The sequence below is a fragment of the Apteryx rowi genome, unplaced genomic scaffold, assembly GCF_003343035.1.
Source record: "Apteryx rowi isolate R43461 unplaced genomic scaffold, aptRow1 scaffold_207, whole genome shotgun sequence".
Lineage (NCBI taxonomy): Eukaryota > Metazoa > Chordata > Aves > Apterygiformes > Apterygidae > Apteryx > Apteryx rowi.
Genome location: NW_020448386.1, coordinates 693723 through 707545, shown reverse-complemented (window position 1 = coordinate 707545; position 13823 = coordinate 693723). Strand labels below are relative to the sequence as shown.

The 13823-nt window shown below is 40.1% G+C and overlaps 1 protein-coding gene across 6 annotated transcripts in view; it reads left to right on the top strand.

The window, feature by feature from the left end:
• CEMIP2 (cell migration inducing hyaluronidase 2) overlaps positions 1–13823 on the top strand; it is a 53227-nt gene that overhangs the window by 6989 nt on the left and 32415 nt on the right. For 5 of the 6 annotated variants that reach the window (XR_003253219.1, XR_003253218.1, XM_026064047.1 and 2 more), the window contains exons 2-3: positions 841–916; positions 11968–12304. Coding sequence is in view for 4 of the 6 variants with exons in the window: in XM_026064047.1 (XP_025919832.1) it covers positions 11980–12304 (325 nt within the window). In the remaining 2 variants the exon portion in view is untranslated. The remainder of the gene's footprint in view (positions 1–840; positions 917–11967; positions 12305–13823) is intronic. The other variant, XM_026064046.1, reaches the window with a different exon arrangement.

Here is a 13823-nt window from a genome sequence, read left to right as displayed (position 1 = left end):
CGGAGCCGCGCGCAGCCCTTTGTTCCCGCGCGCTGCCCGCGCCGCGGGGCTGGGGCGGCCCCGGTTCCGTGTTTCGGGGCCACCGGGTTTGGCAGCAGAAGCGGGGTGGCAGGTGCTGCGCTGCTGCGGATCCTTTGCGCGGAGCCGATGCTCCTTGCCCTACGCCCTCGGTGCTGTTTCCAGCCAGCGAGACCCAGTCTGTACCGTTTCCACCGCGATAACATCCCCTCGCGTTTGGGTTAGCACGGGTTGCCTTTGCTGTTTGCGATAACCCAAGGCATGCTTTTCTTGCCCGAGGGCTTGGAAAAGGCACAGTGGGAGCTGCATATCCCAACTCCTCTAAGGAAAGAGGGTGTGCAGTGACAAATGTGCTGTGCTTCCTGTACCTCACACCTCGGATTAGAGGTGTGCCTTGGAGAGGCTGCTCTTTGTTTGTATTTTAAAGATGAGTTCGTGGCACAGATTCGGAAAAGGAAAGAGGTTTTATATTCCTTATTAGCTATAGAAATTAAATATTATCTGGGGCTTGACAGAGATAAAAGCAGTAAAAAAGATAAAGTGGTACTTGGAACTGCTAGGTGGTATCAGTCGGGTTTCAGYGCAGAAGAAGATTTGTAGCAGTGTATCAGTGTATGTGAAATGGCCTATCAGTAGCCTGGTATGAACTACACAGCAGTAGGGAGGAGAAAAAGACTCTGTTCTTACGGAGTCTGTAGTTCCCTGAGCTGCTTTGTCTGCAGGGATCCTGCATGCAGCCCGTGTGAACACAAAGTCTTCTGCCAGGTAGAGTTTGGGCTCCATGTTTAGCTTGTTTTTCTTGCTCTCTCCCTGCCAATTCAGCATCCAGCAGAGCATTTGTCGTGGGCTCCATCTAGGCAAAGTGTCCTGGAGAACAACAATTTTATATCAACTAAAGGTAATACTTTTTTGTCTTTTTTCCCCCCCCCCCTTCCTGAATCCCATTTATGGTTCAGGGTAAGAGGATTGTTGTGAGGTCCTGGCTAAAGCGAAACTGCAGAAACGTTCTCTGAGATCTAGTATCTGACCTGAAAGTTAGCTGTAGTGAGTGTTGTTTAGACACATGGATAGGTATTTTTTTCAGTTGGGGACTGTAGGGTTTCTTTAATTATGAACATCACTTTACATTAATAATATTCTATGAGGAAAGTGGTGGCAAGGGTTGGCTGGAAGCTTTTAACCTGTTCATCAGACTTGTTGCTAGCTGTTGAATTCTGGAGATACTAAGTGGTAGATGATGGTGGTGGTGATCCCTGTGTGAAAAAACTGTGTTATGTTTAGCAGGCACTGTGAAATCTTCCAGAGGTGTCCCAGCTGTAACTGATCCCATGACTGGAAGAGAGGTTTCGATCTCATTTTTTCCAATTTGAGAAACCAAGGGATGGGATAGGAGAACAGAAAAAAGTTGGTTTTCCTCTAATATGTGAATCTAAAAATAGGTGCAGTAGAATGAGATTTACTAATCCTAGAAGCTTGAAGGATAAGCCACAGGATTTTCTCAGTTAGTTAGTAGCCTGATCTTTCAAAATCTTGTTTGACATGTATTTGAATAGCTTATATCTGAAAGGAGATTAGGAGATTTTATTTCAGTGGGTAATGATAAGGTTTAGTGGGACAGATGATTTTCAGTCTAATTAAAATGCTTGAAAGCAACATCATTATAATAGATGCAAATATATACCTACATACCTTGGACAATCTGAACTACTTGAAACATTCTTTGATTATGGATAATAACTTATTAATTTGTTTTTATTACCAAATAGTCATTAAACTACCTTTATTAAGTATCCAGCATATAGTAGGAAGCTATATATTACACAGTTTTAGCAAACTATTTTTGTGTATTTTTAAGTTGATGCATTCTTTATTTCTTTGTGTTGGAGTTTCATTTGAAAAAAAAAAGTAGTGTTTTGGAGCTTGTTATTTTTCCTCAAATGTGAAGAGCCATAAAGGAGGATGGGTATTAAAAAGTCATGGATGTTATGCAGTGAGTCAAGTATGTTTATCTGATTTGTTGAACATGAGGTAGCCTCATGCCTCTTCACTGGCACTGAGCGGATCCCAGCTGTCCTTCCTCTTGGTGCTGCTGCCCTCCTCCCTACTGCTTGTCCTTCGCTTACAAAATCTCTTACAGCTTGGCCTCTCCTCTTTATTCACGTCCGAACTGGGCAGCTCGCAGAGCTCTGGTGGGCTCTGCAGACCAAATTATGCTGTTTTATACAGGAGATGGGATGGGGGGAATCTGCTTCTGACCTGCTCTGCAGCGATTGCTGAGGGTTGGAGCCCCAAAGCCACAGCCTCCACAGCTTCTTCTCTGGCATCTTCTCCCCCCTCTGCAAACTAAGGGACTCCTCAGCTGACTGGCTTCATCATGCATCTCTGCAAGGAAGCTTGTTCCACAGCTCTGTTCCTCTCCTTTACATGATTATGCCACTGATTTAAAAACTACTGACATAAATGAGTGGGAAAATTATCATCTAGTAAGTCTCACTTTCTGCATATACAAAGACTTTGATAGCAGCACGTGATGTTACACAGTTGTCTAAAGTGTATCTGTGAAGTTCATTCTTTGGATTAGCAAAGGCAATTCCATAAAATCACTTAAAATATTCATCAAAAGAAGATGAAAATCCATATGTTTGTTTCAGCTTCTTGTTTGCTGAATCCAATCATGGTTAGATGAGATAGTAAGGTCCTTTATAAGTTGTGTTTTACTGGAAAGGATTTCACTATTGATTTAGTGGAGATGTTTTTGGCAAGACAGATGGGGACAACTTGTTTATAGATATGGATTTATTTAAATATTTTCTTGGAAGAGTAATACTACGAAAGGAAGTGGAGGGGGAATAGAAATCTGTATACTTTGAAGAAAGATGTGAGGAAGAAAAGTGATGTATTTGCCAATATGGAAAGGAAATACTGAAGATGTTAAAGAAAGCATACTTTAAAACTTGTATCTGATTTTCTGTTGCAAAGCAGGTTAACAAAAGGAACGAACTAGCTGCTCATCTATCATTTTGACACATAGGATTTAAAAAAAACAAAAGAAAGTAGTACAGTCGGTCATGCAAAATGACTAGCTGTACCTGGCAGGATATTGCAAGGCCTGGATACTGGGTGCAAAGTTCTTGGAGTAAATTCCCTAGAAAGAAATTTACCACAGTAATGCAAAATATGAATACAGCCACCAGCTCAGCAGAATGCATACTTAATGGTGGATCTGAAGCCTTTGTTTTGCTTTTAAAAATTTGCACCTATTGTCAGATATCCCAAATACTCTGTTTCTCTTTGTGATTCTTACAGATGGGAAATATTTTTGTTTTCTAAAGTTGTACTAGGGTTTTCTGTACTGTGGGTTAGGTCACTGCACATTATTTACTGGGCTCTCCACTCTTCAGTATTTCTGTGACTCTGGTGACTCTGTAAAGCTATGCAGAATGTAAATGTTCAGACATGCAGTCAAGCTACCATGCATTAGCTGAGGTGTAGCAAGTGTTTTTAGTGTGCACCAGAAACAGATCACTGTGGAATTAGGGCTTTGAGCTCTCATGGATTAGGTGATAGTTGCCCTACCCTTCTGCTGGAGGCCACCATCCCTATAGCAAATGGGAAGATGTTCCCGTGCCTCAGCTACTGTATGCCAGTCTGGCGCATTAATTTAAGTCGTCAGTTAAAGGTATATTTTGTGCTGATAATGTTGACAAAGAACTGCCATGGCTGGACTGAGGGATTTTGATATTTATAGGAGGTGGTGAGTTTGAAAAAGTGGGGGCAGAAGGTGACGGATAACTGGGAGTTTAAAGCATAGTACAAGAATGGCCATAGCATGTCAGACCAAGTATCTGTCCAGACAATTACCTGACGTCTGACAGCGGTGAGCAATAGATGTCTAGTAAAGACTGTACAGTCATACCACTGCTTCTAGCCCCTGGCAACTTACGGTTCAAGGACTTCCTAAGCTGCCAGCAGTGCCTTGTATGCAGCAATCCTTGGCTGACTGCTTTTCTATGGCTTTGTTATTTTCTGAACCTACACAACCTCTTAAAACCCACAAAATCCAGTGTTATGTCATGTTCAAAAGGTTCTCTATGTCTCTCTCTTTCTTGGAAGAGGCATGAAAAGTCATTGACCTTTTCTGTGCCACTTGTGACTTTATGGACCTCTGTCATATATCCTTTTAGTCATCTTTTTCCAGGATAAAGAATCCTCTGGGAGTTCACGCAGCTAAGAGGTGCAGATGTCGCTGCTGTTTGCTCAGTGGGTGTGCCCTGGAGCTCTTGGCTTAATCATCTTTTAATGCAAACTCACGTAACTTAGAGTTGCCTTATGTTTGAGTCAAAAGAATGAAGGTGCGAAATTACAATAGACAGAAGGCAGTTTTTCAAGCAGCGTTGTTTTCTTCTGCACAATTAAAAAATTTTTTGAAAAAAATCCTTCAAGTAAGAGAAATAAGGGGTGACATATCATCACTTGAAATCTGAATTGGATGAATAAACTTGTAAGAGTAAGATTTGAGAGCTTTAGTAGAGAGGAAAATCGCAGTAAGTACAAAGAACTGGGATGAAGAAGAGAGAGAAGCAAATGCATATGCTGATATGGAGTAGAGCATATTGTGCTAGTGATCAGTATTTTAAATATAGTTTTGTGACTTAAGCCTTTCTTTTTTTTAACATGAAAGCCCATCAATATACTCAGGCGTTGCCTGAAGCATTTATGCTTATGTCCATTGACCAAAGCTAAACATGAGATCTGTGTTTTTTTTCCTACTGTGTGTTGTGTTCCGTACTGTCATATATGATTATAATCTTTTTATAAGGGCTTTTCAATCATAATATTTAATAAACTAGAATTAGGTATGTAGTCTTACCGTCCTCCTTTGGACTGCATTACAAGCCAGAACTTGATTGTCATCAATCACTCAAGATTGTCCCAGAAGTGGAGTTCACTTCTTTGAAATGTATTGCCATTGCATAGAATTTTTTTCTGAAGTGAAGTCCTAAGCTGTAGCAGTTTTGGATGGGATTTGTGTACTTTTAGAGACTGCAGATATCTTTAAATGCAGCCTCTTGTTAGCATCAGTATGACAAGTAATTAAAAAAAATTTGGTTTTAATTTTTTTTTTGGGGGGTGGCATCTTCTTCAGGTTCTCTAAGGCAAATGAAGTTACTTTCACATGGAAGCTGTCCACTTAAACAGACTTCTTTATTTGCTTAAAAGTAGGCTTGTACTTAAAGGTATCGCTTGAGCCGAGGGACACCCAAGTGTTCTGTAAACTGAGCTTCGCGGCATCACAGTGAGGCTAGCGACCGTTTCTCTCGTGCTGTAGCCTTGGTGCTCAAATGAACCGTGACTCTCTCAGCAAGCTAATGACGGATGCATGATTAAAATGCAGGTCTCCACTTTTGATCTCTTATGCAAATTATTAAAGCTTTCCTTTCTGAAAGGGTTGAAGTGAGAAGCATAGTAAAAATTACTCCATTCAGCTTGCCCAGTTGAGGATGCGTGCAGTGTTTCCTAGTGTGCTGTCTTGGATCCTCTGTATTTGAAACATGGGTAGATGCAGTTGTATGCGAAGAAACAGTTAGTTTCAGTGTAACTTCCTTGGGCAGAACATTCTGCTCATTTTAACAAAGAATGAAAACCAGAATAGTGTTCCCCAATCTGTAAATGATTTCTAAAGGAAACAAAAGGGAAAAAAAATGAAGTCCCTGGAAGTGTTCGACATGGCTTTATCTATAAGGACCACAGTTTGATGCTGTGGTTTCTGGCTTTTGTTTTAATGGGCAAGATCTTAAGATGTTGCGGTGCTCTATTAGAGCTCTATTAGAGCAGTACTAAAAATAGCAGTGCCTTGACATGAATTAAGAACATTTGAATGCTTATTGTATGTATAAAGCTTAGTGTCCAAGAATTAGAAAAGGCGGACATGTCTCAGCAACCTCCACAGTAAATACACTTGGAAAAGAATTACAAAAATCCCTACATTTCATATGTGAACTTTCTGAAGAGTTAGACATTTCATCTGCTGCTTTCAAATGCTTTCCTGATAATTATATAAGTGAAACTAAATGGCTGCTGCAAGCCTTATTCACACAAACTGTTGATAAAGGACAAAAACATACCCAGTTATCATTGGAGAGGGGAACCACTTTTTTTGCCCCAAAAGTCACTTTGCCTCTGATCTTTCAGGCGTCATCCTTAAGGGAGATCTACAGAACACCTCCAGAAGAGACTGGGAACTAAATTCCTAATAGCTCTGCTGTATGCTACAAGTCATAAACATGAGAGTGGTTTCACCTGACAGGCCATAATTTCATACTTGTTCCCACAGTCAAACTCATATTCCACATACTACAAATTACCTGTTTCCTTCCCTTGGGAAGTAATTTTATCACCCTCTTCCTCCCAAAATCTTTTCTAATCCATAGATAATAACTAAATTGCTTCCCATATCATCTGACACGTATGTAATTAAACTCAGGACAATTGTTCCCTGCTTGTATAGAGCTTTGAAATTTGCTTCTGCTTCTGTTTCTGACCTGGAGAAAGGCTTTATGCCCAAAATATTTCATTAGACTAACTAAAAAAGATTACTTTTACCTACATGCCTTGTCTTATATTGTTGATATTAGGCATGTGCGTACTTCTCCCTCTTGATCTGTGGTGCTTTGGGGAGGCTTGTTTTTGGAAATGTGATACTCAGTTTGAATCATTTCCAGTGCTTGCATATCATGTAATTTTGTGCGTTTTCTGTGTGCCTACAAATTCAGTTAAAAGGAATAGTCAATATACAGGAAATTCAGAAAATCTGGCACAATATGACTTTTTTTTTTGTTGCTGAACCATGTTTTTACTTCTTATCTATCTTGCTTACATCTCTGTTTCTCATTGACTATTGCTGTTTGCCCCCTGACTTTCTTCCGAAACCTCTGGGCAAGGGAGGTGACTCATTTTTGGGGGCATGCAACAGACAGTGTATGTAGTAGAGGATGTCTCTAGCTTTACAATTTATAAAGTCAGTTGGGGTTTTTCAGACTGTTATAAACATTGTTGTGATCTCCTCCAATTACTTTGTTAATGCATTTTACTGTGTGCCCATTTTTTCCAGCTTTTCCATTGCAGCTGGAAAAGTAGATTCCTACAAACATGCTGTCTATTATTTTAGTGTATAGGTCTAATTTCAAAACAAAGGGGTAGCACAAAATGTGCAGCTGCCTAGGAAGGTGTATAGGTACCCCAGGTGTTTACTGGGAACTCTTCATTTTCTTAAAGGTAAGCTCATGCCATGCAGATTGTTTGAATTGGGAACTTCTAAGGCATTTGAAACATTGCCCTGAAATTAATAGCTCTAGTAGTTAATGGCCAGCTTGGCAGCAAGTAAAAGTGTACATGTCACACTGGAAATTTGCTTTACACTGCTTTCTGTGCAGTAATTATAACCACTTATGAGCCTTCTAATACGGATTTGTTGTCCCTTCCCCTTCTGCTGGGTTTCTCGCTGCCCTTTGATCGCATACCAGACAAGCCCATGTGCCAGGAAAGCAGCAGGAACCAGTGTGGCACTGTATTACATGAAGAAATATTTTTCCTGATGTGTGTAGGGTTTCCCCCCCCCCACCTGCACCCCTTTTTTTATTGGTGATTATATACTCTGAAATTAAACTGTGTGGTGATAGGCCAGAGCTACAACTCGCAGTGTTTGATAGCCAAGAGCAACAGAAGTACAGTTTCGTCTGGTTTCTTTGCTCTTTTTTTTTTCTTGCTTTTGGACAGACATGTAACTAGGTTCCCTTAAAATACATTTTAAAGGAAGCATTAATTTCTTTGCACAGTACGGAAGTAAGCTTGTATTGTTTACCAAGTTGTCAGAAGATGCAGTGGTGAGCGAGGAGTTTTACAACCAGCTTGTGTTTTCCTACAATAATCATTTCACATCAGGAAAGCGTGAAGTATCTTGGTGTATTTCTCTCATTTTGGGTGGCATCAGAAGATGTTTTGAAGACTCCTAAAAGGCTCCTAAAATCTGATGCCTTTTCAGGTAGTCGGCCCCGTGCTGAGGAACAGGTAAGTGTACTGCTTGCTGCTCAGTGCGTACTTGTGGCTGAGGATATTCAGCTATTCTCCCTTTGTTTTACGGTGCATATGCTTCCAGTTTGTGCCAGTACAGAGCAATGTAAGTTCATGTGAATGTGTAACTGCTTATTGCTATAGAATAAAGGCACAACTTAAAAGTGGTGAAGGAAGATGTGAGGAAATTGGAGATTTTCCTGCCTGTTCTGGGAGTCGTTGCCATCTGTCCATGGCAATGGTTTACTGTCCACCCAGCTCAGCTACCCACCAGGACAAAACTTACAGGTAATCACTGTACTTAGTGGCAGTGCAAAACAAACTGGTTCATTCTAAGGTAGTTATTTAAGCCAAGGTGGCTGACGTGATGAATATGAGAAATACTTTCCTGTTTGCTTATGTTAAGGAAGGGGTACATAAGGAGAAATCTGAACTGTGTGGAAGGCAATAGCATTACTCCTGCAAAAGGATGTGAATACGTTTAGTATTCCAGCAGAGAGGTGCTAACAAGCACCTAGTGAGCTGCGGTATCCAAAATGCTCTACCTGAATGTATTTGGAGCCTCACTGGTATTGATGAGCTGGAAGTAAGTGTTTCTATGTAACCCTAACTAAAAACTGTAGTGAATACAGTAATGGATTTGCAAAAATTGTGTAATACTCTGTTGAAGGGTGAAGGCCAAGAATTTCGAAAATACCAACAGAGCAGCCCATTTGAATGATGTAGCAAAAATGTTACGTTAGCAGATTTGCATTGAATTCTGTACAACTTTAATGGCAGCATTAATCAGTTGAACATTGTGCAAGAACTTGACTTTTACTGAAATCACTCTGAAGTAAGCTGCAAAGTGAAATACAAAAACTGATCTGTATAGTACAGTGGAATTGTAAGAGCGGACTCCTGCTTGTCCTTGTTGATGGCATCATCAAAAGCAGATACCTAGACTGTGGAGCTCCTTCATGAGAGCTCCCACTCCCATGGGTTTAGGAGATCCTGGTGACGGGAGCCAGCCCTCTCTGGTTTCCTTAATTGCAATGGTCTCCTGGATCCTTTGTTTTCTATACTTGAAAGAAGATGCAACCTTCTTTGGTATTTTTAAAGGAGCATAGTGTAGGCATGGGTCAAAGGGAAGGAGCAAACCTTGGTTGTGGGTGGAGAAAGTGAAAGTGAAAAAGCTGAAAAAACTCAGATGCATGGGAGTTTGCAAGAAAATGTGGCATTTAAAAAGTTCAAGCAGATTTCCCCCCACGCATGCACATTATACTCAAGCTGTATTTGCAGAGCCAAGTAACTGCACTATTCTCTAGGGCTTTACTGGTTATACTGCTACTATTGCACTTGCATTTGTGTGGTGCTGTCTGAAAACTTCCACAGAATGGAAGGAAACAAAAAAGTCAGTAATTTAAATCAGTTTATCAGTGTGTCTCAATTTAAAAGAAAAGCCAATAGCTGCTCTAAAGGATAAAAAAGATCATTCTTTCAGCTAGAGAATTTCAAATGACACAGGAAGAGGGAAGGAAGTGTGGAAATAGTTACTCATGTTGTACTGAAAACTATATGCTAAATTTTTGATTGTACTAAATATCTTGTTATGGTTGCATTGCTTCATTTTTATTTTGTAAGGGGGAAGATGTTGATTCTGCAGGCTGCTTTCCACCCATCCCTGGGGTGACTGGTGTTTGCACTTGAATGGGATTCTTAGAAAACCTTTACAGTTAGCAAAATGAAGCTTGCAAAGGAGGATTAATGTTTTGTAACATATGAAACAAAATATGCTTGAAATATCACATCAGTGCTTTCTGTGTCTGCTGTAATGAATGGCTTTCAATTACCATTACTTTTTCCTTTAAAGTGGCAGCAGTATTAAGATGAAGCCTTAGTAGATAAAACTGTGGCATAACCAGTCTGGATTTAGTTTATATTGCTGAGCAATTAAAAGACTTATTAACTCTGTTTCACTTTATAGTCAGTGCTGCATATAAATGCTGCATCTGAAAACTTTTTAAGCAAGTCTAAGAAGTTTGGTATCCAAAACATGAAAATTCTCACTGCTGGGTCAGATTTTTTTTTTAATAAAAGGATAGTTTGATATCTGGTTCAGTTAGACATGAATATTGCCTTTGAATTAGTTGAAAAGCTCCTTCTCTATTAAGTTTTTAACCCTGCTTCTGAAACATAAAAAGTGATTAAGATTTTATTGTTGGGAGATGTTTAGTTGAGTTTAAAAGCACTTGTGGTGAAAGAAAGCTATTCCACAGTGCTCATAAAACTTTGGACAGTTAAGTTTGAGAGCAGAGGATTAGATTTGTGGAGTAGTTTCTCAAAGCACAGAAGGGAGAATGGTGAAAATCAATTTGCTGTGAGGAACAGGTGCAAGGAGCACTGGATAGCTGCTGGGGGATTTGGCGTGATTTTTGCACTGGGGGCTGGCTGCCCCAGTTAATGTTTCAGTGCCTTTATCTTCATTGTGTGTACATCTGGAGTTGCATTGTCTCCTTTGAAAGGGTAATCCAGCCTGTTCAGTAACGACAACCCCACTTGCCTTGAAACAGTGAAGTATCAGATTTTGCAGCGTGTGAGACAAAAGGCTCCTTTGCTGCTTCTCCGAATAAGATTACAGTTGTCATGTTTCTCCTTCACCAGTGTGCCTGGCACTTCAGAGTATAGCTTTAGACTTCCCTTTGTTAATGGAAGAGAAAGAGGATCTTTATGGCCTTTCCTCTTTGGTAGTTCTTATTTTTATAGTTCATTTTGCTATTTAATATGCATGACTTCTGCTTAAGCCCTTTCAGAATTTAGTTGGGAGGTCAGGTTTCAGTTAGCTGAAACTTGAGCAACCTTCTCAAAAATCCCATCCCTAAGAAACGTTAATAAAAAAATACATGCCAGCTTTGTGAATATTCCTTACAATACAATGCAGCCGGAAGAAAGCTTGAGGAAATAATTGTATGCAGTTTTGTATCTCTTAAAGTAAACCAGGGAAGTGTGGTAGGTTAAAGCTATTGGAGAGTAATATTTTTAGTCAGCTTTTCTCCCTGGTTGCTCCAGAAAAAGATGGAACCAGAATACTAGTAACTGAAATAAAAATAGTGCCCTATTCAGGGTGATAAGTACGAAGATCTGGAACTGTCACGCTGCTTCCAAGCTTTGCGTCCAAACCCAGGCGTCTCAGCAAGGAGACAAACCATGAGGCTTGCTGAGCAAGGATGCAGATGACTTGCCTACAGGATCATTCCAGACACACCTTTATTGGCAACTAAGTCCTGCTGCGAGCAAATTGGAGCTTGCAGGCTCTGTATGCGTCCGCTAATTAAAAGTTGCATCAGAGTAGAAAAAGTGAATATAAATAAAGTTGCGTCTGGTACTTTATTAAATGCTTTTTAGTGCTTCTAATATGAAATGAAGACTTCTCTTTCAGTCTCTTCAATAAAAGAAAACAATGAGGAGTTTGTTCAGCTTCTGCGTGCAGAAGAAATACATTTAGGCATTCTTTGCATAGCTGTGGGCGAGAGGGGGTTGCTGGCTTTCTCATTGTTCAGCAAGTCATTTCTTAATTGCACAATACAAATTAACTGTAAAAACATTCAATTAAAAACACCTAGTGGAAATGTTGAGAAATGGTCTGTGCTTTACTGGGTCCCTGTACCAGATTCTTCTGACTTTAATTTTGTTAATGAAATTATATGTACTGTTGTTTTGCACTGTTACACCGTGGCGAATGACCAGTAGCTACTGTGTGACTGGTGCTGCATAAATAGCTGCTAAGGAGAATGCATGTGACTTGAAATTGATGTTTTTTTCTGGTGTAATGTACTCTCCATTCTGAAGCCCTGTCTCTTATTTTTTCTTTTCCCCCCTCTGTGTGTGTGCGTGTTGCAGTGACTTTATAACATGCAAGACACTGATCCCCGGGGGAGCTCCCCTGCTTTCCTTCAGCCTCAAAATGGGAGCAGTCACAGGTCGTCTGGGTATGTTCCAGGCAGAATTGCCCCTCTTCGCCCCCCACCGCCTTCTCAGAGCCACGCTTCAGCCGAATTTACCTCCGCCAGACAAGAAGCCCGGGCAACGTTTGCGTCCTTGCCAGCGGAGCAGCACCGCCGCCGGGCAGAAGCCAACAGGCACAAAAATACTCTGATTTGCTTTGTCATTTCTAGCTTTTCGCTTTTTGTTGCACTGGGGATTTTTTTGGGAATAGCTTCAAAATATGCTCCAGATGGTAAGTTCTTGTGCAAACAAACTCATCCTAGAAGTTAAAGTCCGTATGAATTTAACTCAATAATTCAACATCAGAATAGTATTAAAGGTTTAGCACAAAAATGTGATACTTGCTGTAATTTTAACAGGGGGAAGATGCAGTCCTTGGGTATTAAGCTCAGCTCCTTTTTCTGTTATTGGTGTCACTTTTTTATATGTTTTTATTATGAATAATTTGATTTACTTGAAGGAAGAAGGCATAGCAATAAATAAAGATAATGGGGGTAGGGAAGCATGTGCTGAATAGGTGTAATTATTTTTGTATGTCAAAGAAGCTGTCTGATATTTTCGCAAATTGCAGACAAAATGAAATACTCACTGTTTGAGCAGTGACTAAGGAAGATAGTAAAAAAGCATTCAAGTAAAATACCCTGAGTATGTGTTTGCTTTGTTTTTAAACAAATTGAACAGGCAGCTCTCTGTATCAGCCCAGATTTTTAGCTGATCTTGGAAGTCTGGATAACTTTCAGGGAATCTGGGGCAGGGGGGAACCACATGTGCCAGTGGTGAAAAAGCATGAGCAGATGATCTTACTAACTGCTCACCGCTAGCTAGATATGCCTCTGGCAAAATATTGCTGAGGCTCATTATGAGATGCAGTTGGTAAAGGTTGGTAGTATATTTTGGGGAGTGGCTTTTTTTGTTGTTTTTTTTTTTTTAATGTAGAATTGGGTTTCTAAAAGCTAAGTGTTCTGAACTGAAACTGGTTGACAATGACTATTGTGTGACAACAGGCTTAGCCTCTTGAATGGCTTTTGACATAGTAATAGCAAAGGTTCTGTTTCCCAAGTTAATACGATGTGTGGTGAACAAATTAGTTAACAACTGATTGAAGATTTCAGATAGCAATATTAAATGGATGCATATGTCTTACTGGAACACGCATGGTGGTGGGTTGCAGAGATCTCTTCTTGAGTGAAGTTATAAAATTTGTATTTTCACAACAACGGTGCAGGAAAACAGAAAATTGAGGAAGTGGTAAATGGCAGGTTAGTGCTACCTTGTGACACAGATCACTGGTAATGTGGGTCCAGATTTGCAGTGAGTACTTCAGTACAGCCACATGCAAGAGAGATAAAGGTGATTTAGTCAGTTGACTGAGAAATATCTTGGGAAGAAAATCTTCCGGCTTTGATATCAAGATGTTAAAGCTTGCTGTTGCTAATTAACTAAAATTTGCAAGTTTTGGTGGATGTTTTAGTAAAAGAGGTGAGGTTTTATTATGTGTTGTGGACTATGATAAATAGTGGTCCCTTCATGCTTCACAAACTTCTGATATGAAGATGGTTCCCCCCCCCCCCTTTTAATATAAATGTTTTTGGCATACTTTTGCATCATTTGTAGTAGTTTATTCCTGAGTTGTACAGATCTTTTGCACTGAACATTTAGGTGTCGTTAGCACACGGTTGATGGATCACCAAGGATACTCAGGATGTTGCAGGAAGAGTAGTTGTGATTCAACCGATAACTTTTTTTTTTCC